Source organism: Puma concolor, chromosome B4, assembly GCF_028749965.1.
Source record: "Puma concolor isolate L17-30 chromosome B4, mPumCon1.1.hap2, whole genome shotgun sequence".
Lineage (NCBI taxonomy): Eukaryota > Metazoa > Chordata > Mammalia > Carnivora > Felidae > Puma > Puma concolor.
In genome coordinates, this window is record NC_141673.1 from 34,720,929 (window position 1) to 34,742,903 (window position 21,975).

The 21,975-nt window shown below is 34.3% G+C and overlaps 1 protein-coding gene across 3 annotated transcripts in view; it reads right to left on the reverse strand.

Annotated features, from left to right (window-relative positions):
• LRRIQ1 (leucine rich repeats and IQ motif containing 1) overlaps positions 1–21,975 on the reverse strand; it is a 230,869-nt gene that overhangs the window by 176,525 nt on the left and 32,369 nt on the right. For all 3 annotated transcript variants that reach the window (XM_086712713.1, XM_086712712.1, XM_086712711.1), the window contains exons 9-10: positions 17,696–17,848; positions 15,314–15,464 (exon numbers count right to left, since the gene is read on the reverse strand). In XM_086712713.1, coding sequence (XP_086568839.1) covers positions 15,314–15,464; positions 17,696–17,848 — 304 coding nt within the window. The remainder of the gene's footprint in view (positions 1–15,313; positions 15,465–17,695; positions 17,849–21,975) is intronic.

Genomic DNA, 21,975 nt, shown 5'->3' on the forward strand with positions numbered 1-21,975 from the left:
ATCCTGAGACAGAACTACCCAGTTAAGCCACTCCCAGATTCTTGATCCACAGAAAATATGAAGTAATAAGTGTGTGTGGTTTTATATTGCTCTTTTAGGGTACTTCACTTCACAACAACATACAACTAATACAGTAAGGATTATATTCTGAAGAAAATATGAGAAAGAAGAAAATATGTTGAAAATCCTTGGGGTGGTAGAAGGACAGTTAAAGAAACTTAATGTAACAAGAATTCAAAGATATTAAAATAACAGATGGGTACACAAGTGGACCAAAATAACACCATGACAGAACTAGTAAATACTTTAGGAACAACATTCTACAGAACAGAGAACTAAAGCTTGAATTGCCCACAAAAAAAAAAAAAAAAAAGAGATCATCACATGAAGAATAAAATATGAAGAAGCTGAAAATAAAGACATAGATTAGATTAAATAATAATAGACATGAAAGACAGATAAACTCAACCAACATATGAATCATCTATGATTGAAAAATAGAACCAAGACAAAAAGTTTTCAAATATATAAAAACCAAAATTTTCCAAAAACAATATAATAACTTAGTCTGTAGTTTGAAAGGGACATTGCGTTCCAAACAAATTTATGTGGATTTCTTGACTATGTTTCTTGGTTCAGTTATGAATCAAGGACAAGGAAATGTTATTCAGGTATCTACACAAAAATCAGTTATGAGGGTAGAAAATCAAGTTGGCCTCTCACTTGCAATAGCAACACACAATATCACGTATTGTCACACACAGCACCAAGTGAAAGTGTTACTTGCATAATAAAGTATGAGTTTATTTTTCTTTAATGTTTATTTATTTATTGTGAGAGAGAAACAGCATGAGCAGAGGAGGGAATGAGAGAGAGGGAGACTCAGAATCCGAAGCAGGCTCCAGGCTCTGAGCTGTCAGCACAGAGCCCGACGCGGGGCTCGAACTCACAAAACTTGAAACCATGACCTAAGCTGAAGTTTGACGGTTAACCAACTGAGCTACCCAGGCACCCCTAAAATATGAGTTTAAAGCACAGCTTTAATCTCATTCAAGAACGAAGGCAATTGACAGTCTCAAATGTGACAGAATTCGGGAATTACAGGACACATCTTTCTTTGAAAAATAAGATTTAAAAAGAGCTACTGAACTGGATAATCCAGACAAGCAGAGGATGAAAGGAGTAGTTGTCAAAAGAACTGGTATTGACCGTCATACAGATCTGATGTTGCTAACGGATATACATGTAGAATCATAACTCCTGATGTGAGTAATTAAAATTGTGAGGTGTAAAGAATAAATATTCTAATTTATGTCATTTTCTTAAAGAGTTAATATTGCCCAAACTAGATGAATTAAAAGCACATGTTTTCATAATTTACTGAACAACAAAAAAGGTATTATAACTGACAAAACTGGAAGGGGGAGATGGAGGTATGAATGAGATAATAGTATCATCTTTTTTTTTAAAGGTTTTATTTATTTATTTTTAATGTTCATTTATTTTTGAGAGGGAGATACAGAGTGTAAAGAGGGGAAGGGCAGAGACAGAGGGAGACACAGAATCTGAAGCAGGCTCCAGGTGCTGAGCTGTCAGCACAGAGCCCGACGTGGGGCTCGAACTCATGAACTATGAGATCATGACCTGAGCCGAAGTCAGACGCTTAACTGACTGAGGTACTCAGGTGCCCCAATAATTTTATCATCTTTAGCATGAGGAAGCCACTCTAAAATTTCGAAGACAAAACATTTTCATATATTTTCCTGCTCTGTTGTTTAATAATGCTTGTGTGAGTTTTTAAATATGTCCTATCTTAGGAAACTGTAGAAAAATTGACTAAAAGGGAATGTTCCCAACCAGTAATTCATATAGGGATGACTTTTTTGTTGTTCATCATAAAATTATTTTGTATACATTAATATATTTTAATGATTGCTTTACTTTACAATCATGGTACTTTTTAAAAACTCATATTGGTATTCAACTCAGTAGTGGTTAAAGTTATGTCTGCATTATCTCAAAAGCAGCACTAAAATGTTGACTTTCTTTAATATTAATATAAAATATATGCCTAGGGGCGCCTGGGTGGCGCAGTCGGTTAAGCGTCCGACTTCAGCCAGGTCACGATCTCGCGGTCCGTGAGTTCGAGCCCCGCGTCGGGCTCTGGGCTGACGGCTCAGAGCCTGGAGCCTGCTTCCGATTCTGTGTCTCCCTCTCTCTCTGCCCCTCCCCCGTTCATGCTCTGTCTCTCTCTGTCCCAAAAATAAATAAACGTTGAAAAAAAAAAATTTAAAAAATATATGCCTAGAGCTCATCTCTTTAAGTATAGTATAATAATCACAGATATAAACTTTTTCTACCATTTAATTAAACTTTACTTAATTAACTACCTAAACTTTTTTAATTTAACTTTACCCTAAGTATACTTATTCATATAGAAAAATTAAGCATGATTGGCTGAAGAGTTACCATATTCATTTCAAGTGATTTCCTATTTCAATTACTTTTTTCTTTCATATAAATGCCTCCTATATATAGAAGGACATTCTGTTTACCATTTTGTATTTGTTATTCCTCAAAGAGTTTGTGATTTCTATTTAGGTGTCAGCTATGCTTATCACAGTTTTATTTTCTTGATAAGTAGTATATGGTATTTTTTTTCTAATTTTTTGAAATAAGAAGCATAGAGTATCATATATTAACACATATATATATAAATCATTTATTTTCCCCATATTTCTACTACAAATATCAAAACCTACTTTTTCAAAAATGGCTTTACTTGTAATATAAAATTCATCAGGGACTTGTTTTACTAGTATCAGCCCTGTGCTGTGTCCACACAGAAATAGAAAAATAATAAAGGCAGAATCTCTGCTAAAATATCTTACTGGATCCCTTCAACCACATTTTTTTAAAAATTATAGCATGTAAAAACGTTAACACTTTATTGTGAAGTGAATAAATTACAAAACAATATTGCAGTAGTGATTTTTTTAAAGGCAGAAAACAATATGGAAAGACAGAACAACTAGGCAAGAAAATAAATAAATGGCATCCAAATTGGAAAGGAAGCAACACTATCACTATATGCAGAAGACATGGCACAATATATATAGAGGACCCTAAAGACTCCATCCACCAAACTGCTAGCATAAATGAATAATGAGTAAAGTAGCAAGATACAAAATCAATGTATAGAAATCTGTGGCATTTCTATATACTAATAATGCATATATGAAAATTATCCCATTTATAATTGCACCAAAAATAAAATAAAATACCTAAGAATAAATTTAACCAAGAAGGTGAAAGACCTGTATATTGGAAACTATAAGACACTAATAAAAGGAAGTGAGGAAGTCACAAATAAATGAAAAGACATTCTGAGCTCATGGATTGAAAAAATGTATATTGTTAAAATATAACAATATCCAAAGCAATCCACACAGCCGATGCAATTCCTATCAAAATCCCAATGACATTTTTCACAGAAATAGGACAAATAATTCTGAAATTTGTATGGAACCACAAAAGACCTTGAATAGCCAAAGCACTTTTGAGAAAAAAAACAAAATTGGAGATATCACACTCCTTGACTTCAAACTATATATGAAAGCAATAGTAATCAAAACACGATGGTACTGGCATAAAAACAGACACATAGATCAGGGGAACAGAACAGAGACCCCAGAAATAAACCCACACACATATGCCAATTAGTTAATGACAAAGGAGCCAAGATTATACAACAAGGTAAGGGCAGTCTCTTCAATAAATAGTTTTGGGAAATCTAGACAACCATGTGCAAAAAATGAAGCGTGCCACAGTCTTACACCATGCACAAAAATCAACTCAAAATGGATTGAAGCCTTGAATGTAAGACCTGAAACCATAAAACTATAAAACCCCTAGAAGAAAACATAGGTGTTAAACTCCTTGACATAGGAGGTCTTGGCAATAAATTTTTAAATCTGACACCAAAAGAAAAAGCACCAAAACAAAATAAACAAGTGGGACTATATCAAACTACAAGTTTCTGCACAGCAAAGGAAACCATGAACAAAATGAAAAGGCAACCTACTGAATGGGATAAAATATTTGCCAATCATATGTCTGATAAGGGTCTAATACCCAAAATAAAGAATTCACACAACTCAATAGCAAAAAACAAACAAACAAACAAAAAATTCTGATTAAAAATGGGCAGAAGATCTGAATAGATATTTTTTTCCAAAGACAACATATAGATGGCTAACAGACACATGAAAAGATGCTCCACATCATTAGTCATCAGGGAAATGCAAATCAAACACAAAGGGATCTCACCTCACATCTGTTAAAATAACTATTACCAAAAAGACAAGAAATAACACGTACTGCAAGGATGTGGAGAGAAGGGAACGGAATCCTCTCACACTGTAAACGTGTGAATGTGAACTGGTGCAGCTACTATGGAAAACGGTACGAAGTTTCCATCAAAAAGTTAAAAATAGAACTACCTTATGATCTAGCAATTCTACTTCGGGTATTTATTTAAAGAAAAAACCCCACTAAGTTGAAAAGATATATGCACCCTCATGTTCGTTACAGTATCATTACAATAGCAAAGATATGGATACAATCTAAGTGCCCACTGATGATGAACGGATAAAATAATTGTGATATACAGATATATACAATAAAAATAAATAAATAAATTAATTAATTAATTAAAGTTGAAAAAGAATGAAATCTTGTCATTTGTGACAGCATGGATGGATCTCAAGGGCATTATGCTAAGTGGAGTAAGTCGGAAAAAGACAAATGTCATATGACCTCTCTCATATGTGGAGTCTAAAAAAATCGAACAAACCAAAACGAAACTCCCATACACAGAGAACAGATGAGTGGCTATCAGAGAGAAAGGGGAGTGCAAATTGAATAAAGGGAGTCAATTGTATAATGACGGATGGTAACTAGATGTGCTGTAGTAATCACTTGTAGTGTATATAAAAATCAAATTATGTTGTGCATCTGAAACAAATATAATGTTATATACCAATTTTTTATGAGAGAGAGTGTGTGTGCAAGTGGGGTAAAGGAGCAGAGGGAAAGAGAGAGACAATCTTAAATAGGCTCCATGCTCAATGCAGACCTCAATGCAGGGGCTCCATCCCAGGACTGTGGGATTATGATCTGACCTGAGCCGAAATCAAGAGTCAGACACTCAACCAACTGAAACACCCAGGCACCCCACTGTTATATATCAATTATATCTCAATTTTTTTAAAAAGAAAATACTTTAAACACACACACACACACACACACACACACACACACACACACACACAAGAAATAAAAAAACAAAGGGAAGTTTTTTAAAAAGTGGGTGAATCCAAATAGTATTGATATTATAAACTTATACTGTCTTAAGTCATTCTAAATACACACATACAATTAAAATGCATGACAACGGTAGTATATTAATTTGGGAGCAAGTAAATAAAGTGTCAATTTTCTAAGACTCTAGTACTGCTTTGAAAAAGTACCACATAAATTCAGATTTGGTAAATCAAGAAGGCATGCTGTATCTATAATAAACCAAAAGAATAGTAAAATAATGTGAACTTATAATAGAAAGGAAAAATGAAATAATTTAAAACCTCAACTAAAACAAAAAAAGGCAAGAAAAGAGGAAAACGCAACAGGAGGAACAAATAGAATCAAACAGTATGATAGTGGATTTAAGCTCAAATATATCAATAATTGCACTTAATTATTAATTAACCTTAGTTATTAAAGGCTAACTAAGCTGGAAACTAAGGCTGGAAACAAAGCTGGAATTTGTCAGGAAGCCTACAGAAAACAGTAACGAAAGTAACACATTTTCACATTACATACAACAGACATCTCAAAAATAGAACTTGCAGAAATATTGTAAGTAAAAGGGTAGAAAAAATTATGTTCTATACACACTACACCAGTGATTCTCAAAGTGTGGTCCAGAGATCTCCCTCGTACAGACGCTTTTAAAGGTTCTGTGGAGTCAAAACTATTTCATAATAATTCTAAGATGTTTTTTGCCTTTTCACTCTCATTTGCTCAAGAGCTTACAGTGGAGTTTTCCAGAGGCTACATGAGGTGTGATATTGTAGCAAATTAAATGCAGAAGGAAATACGGAAATCCAGCTGTCTTGTGTTAAGCTAGACATTAAAGCGATTTGCAAATATGTGTAACAATAACCCTCTTCTCACCATATCTTTTTGTTGAAAAATACATTTATTATTTAAAAACTGTTACTAATGGGAAAACTTTATTATCTTAATCTCTGAATGAATTAATAAATAAAAACAACAATTTTCCTCATTTTTTTCTATACAGTAAATACTGATATAACCTGTTTGAGGTGGGTACTCAATAGTTTTTATGAGCATAAAAGATTCCAGAGTCCAGAAGAAAGGTAGTTTGGGTATATCAAACACAGAAGACTAAGGCAGAAAGCTTTATTACAGATGAAAAGGGACATTTAAAAGTGATAAAATTGGTGAATTCAAAAGAAATTTATAACAGTTACAAATTTATATACAACAAATAGCATGGCCTCAAGAATATTTAGAGCAATAAAAAAAAAAAAAAAAACATGCTCTAAGAATAAAGAGCCACAATGCACAATCATCATGGGAGTCACATATATAACTTTTTCTCTATGGCGATGCTGACATGATCAGTGCATGCGGATTACAGGCACTACTGCGTAATAAAAACCGAATACGCTCTGTCGTAGGCACTCCATGAATTTCAGGCCTATCCCAAAACTAGCCACATTTATATAAGCAAGTTACTTAACTTCTCTGAGTTTTTATTCCTTTATTTGTGGAGCGAGGGTGATTTCACGTTCTTGGGAGGATTAAAAACAGTATCATAAAGTAGTTTGCACACTTTCACATATGAGGTACTATTATGGCTTCCTAACAATAATCCTCATTAAAAATGATTTAAAAAAAACTATAACTGTGGTGACCAATAAGGCTTCAAAAAGAAATGTTTGAGCTAACCCATGAAGAAATCGGATATTAACACACACTTTTTAAAAGTTTATATACAATTGATTAATCAGTAATTTGACCCAGGCAACACATTTGGCTCAAAACGGGGAATCTAGACAGGACGTAAGTGACAATAACTTGCCATTCTTCCTCCTTTATTCTTACAACTTCTTTTCTATCAATTGAAGGATAATAACTGAACAAAAGGGGCGTGCAGCAAGCCTTACCTTAGGATATCATTACTTCCTCAACATACCAAAGAAAATGATTCTTTTCCAGTCAACGTTTCTATTTCACTCCCCATCCCAAACAATACAAAACAGTAGCCACAAAACTATTCAAGAGCCTCTTACACATGATGTAAATATAACAACTATAAATATAAAGTGTCACTTAAATATTCTTGAGTCCACTGCTTCAATGTAATCTTTATTAACTCTTTAAAAGTTTCCTAGGTCCCACAAAATAGAACTGAGGTCAAATGTGTTTATCCCTCAAAAGGCCTTTGCCCATGGCAAAATTAGCATTTGGCCATACTTGCTACAAATATCTATTTCAAAGAATTTCTCCCACAGAAATGAGCCAATGGTCTAATAAAACATTCCTGCCTCTTGGGGGGAATAAACCTCTCCTGTAAGGAACAGCAAACTAAAGATGTTAAATTACACTGGAGGTTTTCACTAAATAAGTGTTTGGTAAAGGTCTACCTTCTTTAGCTGCTCAGTGATTGCTATGTTTGATAGTTACATACAAATATGCTGAATGGCACTTAAGATTTTTAATTTCAATGCACAATTCCTTCAGGATCATACATGTTGTGTGAGAACAGGAATGCTAAATCAGGAGTCAGAAAACTTGGATGCTAGCCTCACCTCTGCTAGGACTTACATGAAAATTATGTGGGTCTGTTTTTTCATCTGGAAACTTAAGAAGCCTAAACTGGCAGATCTGTAAAATCCCTTTCAGCTTTGTACTAGGCATTGTTGCATTTCAAAACTGAAGGGTAAGCTAGCACCATCTAGTGGAATATAAAAAAATTCACTAAATATATAATAGTAAAAACCATTTCTACAAGCAAATGTCAAGGGTTTATTTTATTTTACTTCATTATTTTTTTCAAATGTTCCAAAGACAACACTTGTTGTCCAAAGACAGCATGGGCAAGAATTAAGCCAGGCACATTTCCTCCAGGAGCCAAGACAGTAATCAAGCTTATGTAAAAATGTTGCATGATTTCAGTATCTTTCATACTTATAACACTAATGTCATTTTTCCAGAAAGCAGTATTATCAGAAAACAAAGCATCACGGGGAAGAAACTCTCCTAGTACTTCTATCTACTTACAGTGACATCTTCTAGAAATGTGTTACCTGAAATATATAAACTAACAAATTAATTGTTCGCATTAAAGAAACACTTTTTCCAGATTAAAGTTTCCTTCAAATAGCAAAGATAGAAACGTCATGAAATGAGGAGACAAAAATTATTATTTGCTTTTATACATTAACATCATACTTATTTGCATGTTTAATTAATAATAAATGAAAGATAGCAATTTATTCCCATTTGTCTCTCTCTCTCTCTATGTAAATATCATTAGATAATCTTGGCGAGAGTCAGGACACTCATTTGTTTTCCTTATTGCTGCAGCCTCGCCAATCTTCCACTACTGTGTTCCAGTGCCTGGCAATGTGCTCACACATCATAGGTCCTCAGTAAGTTTGCTCGCTGATGAATTTATTAATCAAAGAACCTTAATATCATTACTTTTTCATCATAGTTTTAATATAGTCCAAAAAATACTAATAATCTTAAACATTAAATGCATATTTATTAGAGATGCAGTAGAATGAGGCAATTAAAAAATCAGATACTAGGGATAGACTGCTGAGTTTTCAAATCCAACTTCTATATTTATACTAGCTGTGTGATCTTAGATAATTTACTTCACCTCTCTGTGCCTCAATTGTTACCTGAGGTGGGGGGAAAGGAACATTTAATAGTAACTAACTCATAGCACTTATGTGAAAAGCAAATGAGTTAAATGTATAAAGCACATAAATATATGGTGTTTAAAAAAGGTATCTATTACTATGTTTATCATATTAAATTATATTTTTTTACACATAAAATGTGTAAAACAATTTTGTCATACAGCATGAATTGTTTCAAATTAATTTAGTTTCAGAATGTTTCCCTTAGAAAGTCACTAAAATTCAACATAAAAGTAGAAGAAACAAAGAAAACTACATTATAAATTATAAATCACTGATTTTTCATTTGTTATTGGCTATTCACTAAAAAATTAAGTCAGAAATACTAACTCAAAATATGAAAAATTTCCCACAGATATTCAACATCCTTTCAAGGAAAGTTTTTCCACATTACTTCTGGAAAACAAAATGTTTTATCAATTTTACTTAAAATTTACCTATGGGAAATTTCAGGCAAATGAAAGCATGAAATAGAATAATTAGATAGTAACAAATGTTAAAATTTAAACTGCAAATCACCCAAATTAAATTCAGTTAAAAAAAATAGGGGCGCCTGGGTGGCGCAGTCGGTTAAGCGTCCGACTTCAACCAGGTCACGATCTCGCGGTCCGTGAGTTCGAGCCCCGCATCAGGCTCTGGGCTGATGGCTCAGAGCCTGGAGCCTGTTTCCGATTCTGTGTCTCCCTCTCTCTCTGCCCCTCCCCCGTTCATGCTCTGTCTCTCTCTGTCCCAAAAATAAATAAACGTTGAAAAAAAAAATAAATTAAAAAAAATAATAATAATACAGGAAAATAAAAAGTTTCCAGGAAAAAAAAAACAAGATATTTTCTTTTTTTAAAGTTTATTTATTTATTTGTGAGAGCTAGAGAGTGTGCACAAGCAGGGGAGGGGCAGAAAGAGAGAGGGAGACACAGAATCCGAAGCAGGCTCCAGGCTCTGAGCTGTCAGCACAGAGCCCAATGCAGGGCTCGAACCCACAAACCATGAGATTATGACCAGAGCTTAAGTCAGATGCGTAATCGACTGAGCCACCCAGGGACCTCAAACATAAAATATTTTAGACTAATAAAAAGTATAATAAAATCTCTTGTTTGTTCAAAATAAATCCATATTTATAATCAGCAACTAAAGCGAGCTTAATAAATTTAAACAATTATTATGCACATTCAAAATATGCAAAAATAATTCCAGATCAAGTTAAAATATTCTATAATCAAAAACTGGCTGGAGTTCCTAGGTAGCTCAGTAAGTCAACTGTCCAACTTTGGCTCAGGTCATGATCTCACGGTTCCTGAGCTCGAGCCCCACAAGCAGCTCTATGCCGACAGCTTGGAGCCTCCAGCCTCCTTTGATTGTAGTTCCCTCTCTCTCTGCCCCTCCCCACTTGCTCTCTCTCTCTCAGAAGTAAATCAGTATTTTTTAAAACCTTGCTACCAAAATAGAACCAATTATAGAAAATAACATAAAAATGGTATACGGTCGTTTTCAAATTACTCACGGCACACAATATGTTTAAGCATTAATGGCAATAACAAAAATATATTATTAACTCTGTAACTTTGAATTTATAGAATTACATTTTAGGTTGCTACTTTTAAAAAGTATATTTTACATTGTGTTTCCATTTCTGTAATTAGTTTAATTAGAACGGAAAACATTTATTTCAATGAATAATTTCAAATGAATTGCCTTAAGCAGATTGAGAGTTCCTATTCTCATTCACTTAAATGCAATGAAAGTCAGATAAAAATGTGCATTAAAGTTTTCTACTAAAAGGAGTAATTAGAGCTAACCTTACATGCTTACTGCAACAACTACAGCTTAGTAAAAATTAGGAACAAATTATACTTGAAACTGCAGATGTAGAATACATGGTATTTCTTCCAATTTTATTTCACCTCCTCAAGAAATATTATAGCATGGAATAGTAACCTATTAACTTATAAACACAAATCTATCTTTGTGCTCCTTCATAAGGGTTCTTAGCATCAATACATCATTGAAAGACAAAATCTATGCTTTTCCCTTAGCTCAACCAGAATCTCTGTAAGCAGTTCCTAAAGATGAAAAACAGACTCCAACTGGTCTTCAGAAAAATCTACTTTTTCATGTATACTCTCCTCACACTCAATAAATACAGTGTTTTCATTGTGCCCAACAGACAGCAAAGATGTCTTTTACCTTGTTTGCTCTGTACTACATAAAGATACCTCAAGTACATCAATTAATACCATGGCAGTTTCCACATAAATCACGCAGATATCCTATCCCAGGAAATCCACTGGTTACAAGAAATCCCATACAGCCCTGCTGGCAATGAAAATGAAGTGAATGGGAGTTAAAGCATCTCTCTCACAAACAGCCCTTTTTTTTGCTAAGCTTGCTTCAGGGTGTGCCAATATAGCAACATATATTATCAATGCACTTGCCTTCATTCCAACAAAATTATTTCTGTCTTGTAAACTAAAATTTTAAAATAAAAATTGTATCAAAGGTATCACTATTTCCATATGGGAGAAAATATGAGTAGTCCCAAAGCAGGCAGCACAGACACATAGGCAAATAAACACATTAAAGAATATTATGCATTATATTTTCAAAAGTGTGCCTTGAAATGTCTGCAAAAGCTTGCTTTTTGAAAACAACTATATTTTTCCCATATTAAAAATAAAAAAGGAAGATGATGGTGACTGCCTAGATCCAACTCTCCCTGTATCTCCTTCAGAAATCCATAATGAGCAACAATTAAATAAACATACCCCAACCTATGCTTCCAGTGTAAATGGGAGATGAAATTACAAGCTGATTTTTTTCTAAGTGGGGTAGTAAGCATCCACAACCAATACAATCCACCCTACTCCACACTGGTACAGAGGGAATCCTATGGAAACTGAATAGATAAGTAAGAAATGGAAATGCTCCAGTGGTGGGAGAACCCATGTATTGTCAACAAGGCCTCCTCCCAGAAAGAGATAGCATCATCCTGAGTGTGACGACAGTGCTAACACCAAGTGTCTATGATGAATTACTAATGCAAATGTCCATGTCCTATAAATTTAAAATTGGATCCAAAAATAGAAACCAAATCTATGCTGTATATAAGTACATACCTAAAACAAAGTGCTTCGAGATGTTTTGTTTTGTTTTGTTTTGCTTTTTATGGCCAAGTAGGCAAATACAAACAAAAATAAAATGTTGTTAGACAAGGTAAAGTTTAGTCTCAAAGCATTAAGGAGAAAAAGAAGGGAATTTATAAATTTCAAGGCTAAAATTCACAATAAAGATAACACAGTTAAGAATATCAGTGAAACAGCATGAAGCAACACTCATAAAACAGAAACCAAAGAATATACAAAAGTAAATAGACTGAATAATAACAAATATATTTATACTAGCTCAACTCCTTCAGTCTATGATGGGTCAAGTAGACATAGAAGATCTCCAACAAATGATCACTAAAGTAGGTCATAAAGATAAAAATGTAAACTCCATACTCCAACTAAAAACAATGACCTCCTTTTTAAGTACACATGAAACATTCCTGAAAATTGACCACACATTAGAAAATCACAGTAAGTTACAAAAAGCAGAAGTGGCACAAAGATAAGTCTCATACTATATACAATAAAACTAAAAAGAATAACAGCAACAACACAAAATGGTCTTACCATATAGAAATTTTAAATCTTAGGTAAAAGGCAAAATATGTCATAAAATTGTAGAACTGATGAAAACACAGAGGTTATGGACTAAACAGTGCTCACAGGAGAATGTATAGACTTCAAGTATTTACGCTGGGCTGTCTGAGTGGCTGGGTTGGTTAAGCATCTGACTGTTGGTTCCGGCTCAGGTTATGATCTCACGGTTTTGTGAGTTCGAGCCCTGTGTCCAGCTTTGTGCTGGCAGTGTGGGGCCTGTCTGGGATTCCCTCTCTTACTCTTTCTCTTTCTCTGCTCCTCTCCCACTTGCACTGTCTCTGTCTCTCTCAAATAAATAAACTTTCTTAAAAAAACATTTATGTTAACAAGAGTGAAAAAGAATAAAAATAATTGAATTAAACCCATAGAATGTTCCTGACACTATCTTCCTAAATTACAGATGTCCTTTACATCAGCAATATTTATTGCAGAACATTAACCTAAAGATATAACTGATAAAGTATGAAATGATATAGGTATCCAATTAGGTATTATGGCAAATATGTAAGATTAGAAACCACTCAATGTCCCTCAACCAGGAACCAGTGGAATAAAACCTTATCCATCCACAGAACTGAATACTATGAAACTATGAAAAAAAGAATGCTATGAACTCCATAACACGCTGTTAAGTGAAAAAAATAAACATAATGGACAGTACTTAAAATATTTTATATTTTTGTTTTTGTTCTTTACTTTTTTAAGTTTTATTTATTTATTTTGAGAGAGAGAGTGTGTGTGTGCACATAAGTGAGAGCTGGGCAGGGGCAAAGAGAGAGGGAGAGAGAGAGAGTCCCAAGCTGTCTCCACACTGTCAGCGCAGAATACTATATGGGGCTAGAACACAAGAACTGTGGGATAATGACCTGAGCTGAAATCAAGAATCGGACACTCAACCAACTGAGCCACCCAGGCACCCCAAATATTCTCTTTTGTGAAAGGATTAGCATGTATACATGTACCTCTTAGATATATGTTGTAAATGTATATTTACATATACATATATACACATAAGTGATATACATACATTGCATACATATATACATGTTATATGTGCATATATACAAAATATCTATATAAAAAGTAGATATGACAACAGAGTGAAAAGACAGGGAAAAAAGAATGATCTCTTTGAGTATGCCTTTTTTTAATGTAATTTGACTAATGTAGTCTGTTTCACATATCAAAAATAAAATAGAATCAAATGGGAAAGTGAGCTTTCTTCCACTACCCCATCTATTCCCATCCCACTCGCTGAAATTTCAGTCCAGATCACATTTCCTAATGATTATAGTAAGGAGAAGGTGGAAAGGACTATCTTTTGGGGGTCCAAAAATTTAAGCTATTAGTATTATTCCAGTGTAAAAAAGTTTTCTTTAACTTGTTTATGTATTTATTTTGAAAGAGAGAGTGAGCAAGTGGGTCAGAGAAAGAGGGAAAGAGAGAGAATCCCAAGCAGGCTCTACACTGACAGCACAGAGCTCAACGTGGGGCTCAAACTCACAAACCAGGAGATCATGACCTGTGCTGAAGCCACGATTGGGATGCTTAACCAACTGAGCCATCCAGGTGCCCCAGAGTAAAATTTTTATCAAGTTCCTGACTTTTTGGCAATCTTGATTATACATTAACCATTATTTAAGTCCCTATCAAGGCCCTTGAGAATTTCACAAGTTAAGTGAAAAACGAACAGAGAATTTTAAGCCAGGCACTAAGAAGTATAATGAGATTTTTATTTTAGAGTGATCCCACTGTTAACAGTCTAGACATAAGCTGAATTTCAGTAGGAAGAGGAGGGAAGTTGGATAGTAAAAAGTGAAAGCACAAACAGAACACTTTCACAAAACTTGACAGTCAAGGGTAAGAGCAATGAGGCAATGGTAGAAGTGAATGGCAAAAGGAAGTGTTTGACATAAGACAGGTGATAAATGATAGAATAAAGTATCAAAGGAAACTGACAATCTTAGAAAATAGAAGGACTGGCCTTAAACAAGAAAAGACATTTTCATTGCTGAATTATATGGATTATAAAGTATGAGGGTAGAAACAGACATAGATAAAAAGGGATACAGATATACAGATGGAAGGATGGAAAAGATTAGGGTGATGCAAACTGATGAATTCTTTCTTTCATGTGGTTATAGCCTTATCTAAAAAAGGAAAGGTTAGTACAAGTAGGGTATGTAGGCAAGGAAAGGAGTGATGACAGGGATTTTTAGGGAACAGTACTGACAGTTGCCAAGTGTAGAAAGCATAGGATCCATAAACATATGATGGAACCAAGCCAGGGTATTAGATTCTGTAGTATAGCTCAGATCACTACTGGCTATAAAAACAGGAACAGGTCAGTGAATATAGTAATTTAAGGAGCTACTAATAACTAGCCATTTACCAGTGGTGGGAGCATATTCCCTTTATATATTTTAAAAATAATTTTACTTCCTTCATGCACCTGGATAAAAGATTAGGTAAGTACGGCACAAATAAAATAAGCAAATTAGTGATGGCGGCCTGTTCTTGAAAAGGAATAAATGAAACAAAATGTAATAATGAGAAATAAATGCCAATATATTCAAATTCCCTTGCTCTTACCAATTCGAGTGATTTTATTATGTGAAAGTTCAAGATTTTGGATATTAGTGCAGCCATCCAAACCATGAAAAGAAGTCAGTTGATTTTTATTAAGAAGAACAACACAGAGATTTTCCAAATTTTCACAATTGATAGACTCAATATGGTTTTCCTAAAACAAAGAACAAATGTAATTAGTTTTATCTCAATGGCTTACTAATGAAACATTTAAGGCTTACAAAAAGAGGAAGAGTGAGATGTGATCTCCAAGCATACATCCAAATCTCTGACTTTAAGACAAATATGTAGAATGTTATGGTATCTAGATGAAAATAGTAAGTAATCTAATAAATTATTAACTAATTTTGTACTTATTAATAATCTTTCAAAATACAGAATACAGACGATCATGTAACAAAATATTTCAAGCAATCTAAATGAACAAAAGTGAACACTTGGTCATAGTTCCTTTAAAACTATCATTTTAAAGACTGAAATAAGTTGAAATCTCCCCACTTCCCTTCCTCAGTGCCTTTTGCTCCGTTCCTCTCCAAAGAACAGCAATATTGTGAGTTAGGTATGTTATCTCATGTGTACGTTTATATTTTTACTACACATACATATCTCTGCAATACATAATACTGGTTCAGTGTCAAGATCACGTGTCTAGGATGTAACAGCAATTCTTTTTTTTTTTTTTTTTTTTTTTGTAAGAGAGAGCACAAGAGGGAGAAGAGGAGGGACAGAGAGAGAGAGACAATAACAGAGGATCCAAAGCGGGCTCCATGCTGACAGTAATAAGCCTGATGTGGGGCTCGAACTCACAAACTGTGAGATCATGACCTGAGCCGAAGTCAGACGCTTAACCACTGAGCCACCCAGGTGCCCCAGCAATTCTATTTTTTAAGACCACAGAAGGATAAATGGGCTTTTAAGAATCTTAAGGGAGTAGTCTCATAGCATCCCCCCTCAAAAATATTTATGAGCATAAAGCCTTTGTCTAATGGAGTGAACTTAATAAGAAGCATAAGAAATCCAGAAAGTTTTAAAAGAAAATCAGATTGGTGGAAACACTGCCTGTGTGAACTGAAAAGAATAAGTCAAATGAAAAGAAGCCTCAAGCAACAACACCTGCCCCCATCCTCTACGGGAAAAAAACAGGCTGAGAAAAATTCTCAGTTGCAAACAGCACTCCTTCTGGAAAAAGAAGTATGCCTTGAGAATACTTCTCAAGTCTTCTTCAGAATTCTGAATAATGCTTCAGTCTGCTCCAGTGGGCAGAACCCAGAGTCATAGAAAACTATTTTTATGGAGAACTGAGTCCTCATTAAGGAAATGATATGTGTTCAGCTATGGAACAGGCACTGCTATGGGCTTCTTGTTTTCTTTCATTTTGAATGGGAATGACTATTGTAACTAATCAAGCCCTATCTCACCACTGTCTGTGAGGGTGTTACGGAGGAGGGAACAGTGAGAGAAGATAACTTCTCATTTTATCTCACAGATCTCGGACTTGAAAGAACTCTATCAGAGCATGTTATCTCCACTTGGGTCTGATTTAGATGAGAAAATTCTGTGCTTCAAGTGTAAGTCTGATGCCACAAGGTGATGAGATTTGGGGGTTTCTGGCACCTGAGTGTATTTTGCATGTGGGAAGGATGTGACTCTTTAGGAGCCAATGGGTAACTTTGGTAGGCCCCAATAAATTTCACCAACCCAGTATTGACACATCGACCCAGTCCCCTCTCACACAAATTCAGACTTGGTGAGCAGGATGACAGCAGATGCTTGATAAGCATTTGAATATTGGAGATTTGTCTTTCTGGTGGCACTGGGCGATTCTGTAAAGAAGCTCAAAATGGAAGAGACAGACAGACAGACACACACACACACACACACACACACACACACACACACAGAGTGAGAGGGAGGGAGAGAGAGAGAGAGGAGAGAAAGAAAGATTGAAATTCCAACCTCCCAAGGCATCAGATATATAAGAAAAGGCCTTTTGGACATTCCAGCCCCAGCTTCAAATTACATAAGAGACTCAGTCAACAAAACATGAAGCAGAAGAAATGCCCAGAAAATCCAGGCCTCAATTCACAGCCCACAGAACCAAGAGCAAATAAAATGGTTGTTGTTTTAATTTACTAAGTAATGTCATTTGTTATGCAGCAAAAAGTAACAAAAACATCTGCAAATAGAGATAAGTGATTCCAGGTCATACTTCCTAATCATCTTTCCTCAATGGTTCTCACAAATTTTGGCCCTCGATCTCCTTAGACCCTGAGTTATAGGTTATTATAGAAAACATTTATTTAAAATTATCATTTCTAACATGTAAGCATAAATCCATTTTATATTTTATTATAGGATAAATAATGAGGAGAATGGAGAACATACCTGTGCATCAATGTGCTTCAGCTTTTTGCAGTTACTCAGGCTGTGCAAAGAAGTTAATCCACAGCGTCGAAGAGACAGAAATTGAAGATTTGGACACTCTGCCAGTGTGGAAAGACTACAACCTGGCAAATCTTGAAATGTAACTGTTGTAACCTAGAAAATGCAAGAAAATTGGAGCGCAAGAAAATTGGAGTAAAAATAATGAATATAAACTATATTAGCCTTGCAAAATTGTTTTAAAATTCATCTAAGAGGTGCCTGGGTGGCTCAGTCAGTTAAGCATCCAACGTTGGCTCCAGTCATGATCTCATGGTTCATGCGTTCGAGCCACGCATAGAGCTCTTTGCTGACAGTCAGAATTGATAGAATCCTGCTTTGGATTCTGTGTCCCTCTCTCTACATCTCCCCCGCTTGCACTGTCTCTCAATAATAAATAAACGTTAAAAATTTTTTTAATAAAAAAAATAAAATAATTCATCTAAAACACTAAGGCTATATATTGAAAATTGACTTACTAACAACTCAATTTCAATTAAATTATCTGGCCTCTTTTTTTTTCCTCACATAGAAAGGACAAATAATGCATCATCCATGACCAATTCAAATACAAAAAAAGCAACACGCATAGAAGCAATAATATAATCGTTTATTAGCTCACTCCCTGATTTTTCACCAAATTCACTTTCTGTGTGAATTATTTTGGCACTATTTTGCAGACTATACTACATAAATGTTTAAGATCTGTATCCTAGGGATACCTGGATAGTAATAGGAGCCACAAAATGTCAGGGGATAGATTTTGTACCCAACTCTCCATGCTTCAACTAGAATAGCTCAGTTATCTTCCAAAAACAAAGAAAATTTGAGAAATTATAGAACCTGAAATAAATAGAACCATGCAGGGGCGCCTGGGTGGCTCGAACGGTTAAGCGTCCGACTTCAGCTCAGGTCATGATCTCACGGTCCGTGAGTTCGAGCCCAGCGTCGGGCTCTGTGCTGACCGCTCAGAGCCTGGAGTCTGTTTCAGATTCTGTTTCTCCCTCTCTCTCTGCCCCTCCCCCGTTCATGCTCTGTCTCTCTCTGTCTCAAAAATAAATAAACGTTAAAAAAAGAATTAAAAAAAAAAAACTTTCATAAAATAGAACCATGCAATAATAAGTAAACCATGTAATAAAAATAATTTCATTTTACAAGTCCTCTGAATTATAATGGTATGAATCATTCCTTACTAATATACTCAAAGCATATAGAATCTGTGATACAACAAATCATGAATGGTATTTTTTTTCCTGTATTTCCAAATACTTTGGAGACCATACATTTATGAAATTTCTTATTACTGAGACATTACTGTGGACTCAATACTTCACAAAGCTTTTTTTCTTAAACAACTTTTCTATCTTTTTGGTTTTAGTCTTTTTAACTGAAGAAAATTCAATATCAAAGAATGTGCTCAACTTTGTGGTATGTGTATTAAGGACTACACTTAAAGTTCCACAAGAATATGTCAGATAACAGGAATATTTTTGGATTGCTGAAAAACACTCTACTTATTAAACTCAAGAACTCTCACATAAGTAAAATGACAGAACAATAAATATAATATGTTGGTTCTTCAGTATAATTGAGTCCATGCACTGAAATAACTATATATGCTAAATCATTGTATACTAAGAATACTTTCACACATTTCATATCAAAAATCCTACCTGAGGCCAGGTTTCCCATGGACTGAAAAGAAATTTTAATATTATTAGCTTCATAAGAAGAGTCTAGTATTTATCATACTGAAAACAGAGATTCAAAAAATGTTCTATTGAAATTCAAAGCACTATTGCTTCAGAAAAAGCTAGAAAAAGTACAAAACTCTTAAGTACAGTAGCTCCTCTTCATATAGAATATTTCCTATGCATTAAATTAAACTGAAAGTTTTAAATTTACATGTTTATATAAGTGAATGGAAGACCATATGGTCCTGGAGGTATAAGGAATTAAGCCCACTCCTTACTTTAAATAGCAAAAGTAATAATATTTTTTAAATTTCAGGTGAAATAAGTTTTTAGTATAATTATTTCAGGAATTTTTCAGTTATTATAATCTAAAATAACTTTTGAAACAAATTTCTATTTTATGGTATCTCAGAAAGAAAAATATTCATCCATTTGTGTCAAGAAAGCCACAGTATATTACCCATTTAATTTGTCCACAAGAGAACCTATAAATTCTGTAATTGGGAAGCGAGCTCTATACTAAAAAGTGAAAACACTATTTAGAACTAAGCACTTAAAAACTGAAAACTCCTGGGGCACCTGGGTGGCTCAGTCAGTTAAGTGTCTGACTTTGCCTTAGGGCATGATCTCGCAGTTTGTAGGTTCAAGTCCCTCGTAAGGCTCTGTGCTGACAGCTCAGAGCCTGGAGCCTGCTTCAGATTCTGTGTCTCCCTCTCTCTCTGCCCCTCCCCCACTCATGCTCTGTCTCTCTCAATAATAAATGAATATTAAAAAAAAAAAAAACCCTGAAAACTCCACAACTGCAGATTTTTAGTAACAAATGCTTCTCTACCTTCTAATGTATGTTACCTTGCTTGACTTCATAATACGCTGCTTACAATCACCTATGTAAACAATAAGGTTCTAGTTTTTATGATGTGGTCATTTCTCTAGTTTAATTTAATTACAGTAAAGAAGTGACAACTGCTCCAGTGTCCTTGTTAATGGTATCCACTTTTGAATATGAGGCATTTCAATAATATTTCCTCCTCCCTTTTATTGAAGATTTAAAAATTTCCTTATGATGTAGCAATTTATTATCTGTTCTACCCTAGGTTTTGCCAAACATGAGATCAAAATAAATTTTTATATTAATCATGTATTGATCTATGCATGGCAATAATCAAATAAAACTGCTTTATGCCCCAAATATTAAGGTCAATATAAAATTAATACTCCTAGGCATTCACCACTTCATGGTCAGCCTGAAAAAGAGCAACTGAAGCATAGTGGATGCTCACTAAATGCTTCTGAAATAAATGAAGGAATAAATTGCCCTGCGGCAAAACTAAAATGTACTAATAGCATTCACAGTTTCTTTCCTTAATAGTGAGTAATATGAAGATATTTCAGATACTAATATTTTCAAACTCTTATAACTTGAAAAAACTGTTCTACCTATAGAACCTTTGACTCATTCATTATATTTTAATACAAGATAACAAATCAGTTTTCTACTTAATAATCATCTATAGGTCCCTAAATCCTTGATAGATCATGGTACATAAAATGACCTAAAATAGCTGTATAATTTTAGAGATTTCACTCTCAATTATTCTCCAGTTCAACATAAGGAGTGTCAGTCATCTATGTAAACTGTAATTACAAAAATAATGAAAGTCATGACTCTTGGTTTTGCTTTTGGCAGAACATCTGCTCAGTGACACAATTTTAAATCTCTTTAAATAATATCATTTGAAAAATCAGCTGCAAAGAGACTGAATCTGAGTAATTACCAGCTTAAATGAAACAGAATCTAACTTTTAGTAGTGCATGTACCATTACAACATCAGTTTATTACAATTTGCCTTGTATAAGGATGTGAAAGATTCTGATCTAGAAGTTAATCAACAGCTGAGATGCTATCCTTCATGCCATGTTATAAAGACATATAAGAAAAGCCTTAAGTTTAGTACCTTTTTTACGGTTATTTGAAGCAAGTTATCATTAGTAACAAAATACCAAAAATAAAATAAAAATGAATTAACTAGAAAAAATATATATTAGTTATCAATAATCTTTGCTTGAGATCCAAGTTTGACAGTAACTATTATATATACTAGGAGTCCTAGGCTATAATCTTCATATATATTATTTCAAAACTCAACAATCCTATCCAATAGATATTGCTCTTCCCAGTTTATAGAAGATAAAACTGAGGCTCAGAAAAATCAAGCACCTTGCCCAAGGTGACACAGCCAGTAAATGGCAGATACAAAATTAGGACCCTGATCTTACTTGATATAGGGCTTGTTAGTACTTTATTAAATTTTACTTAAATAAATTTTGTATTAATTTCTTTTTTCATTAATACCTTCTATCTAAGTTGTGAAGCTAGTAGTTATATGGAGAAAAAGGTCAACATTCAGTTGGAATTATTTATTCATCCACTTATCCCTCCTCCCACTCATCCATCCAACAGTCGAGTAATGAAAACCACTATTTGCCTGGCCATATGTAAAGCAGTATAGACAAGAGGCAGACCCGATTTCATGAGCCAAAGGCTGAAAG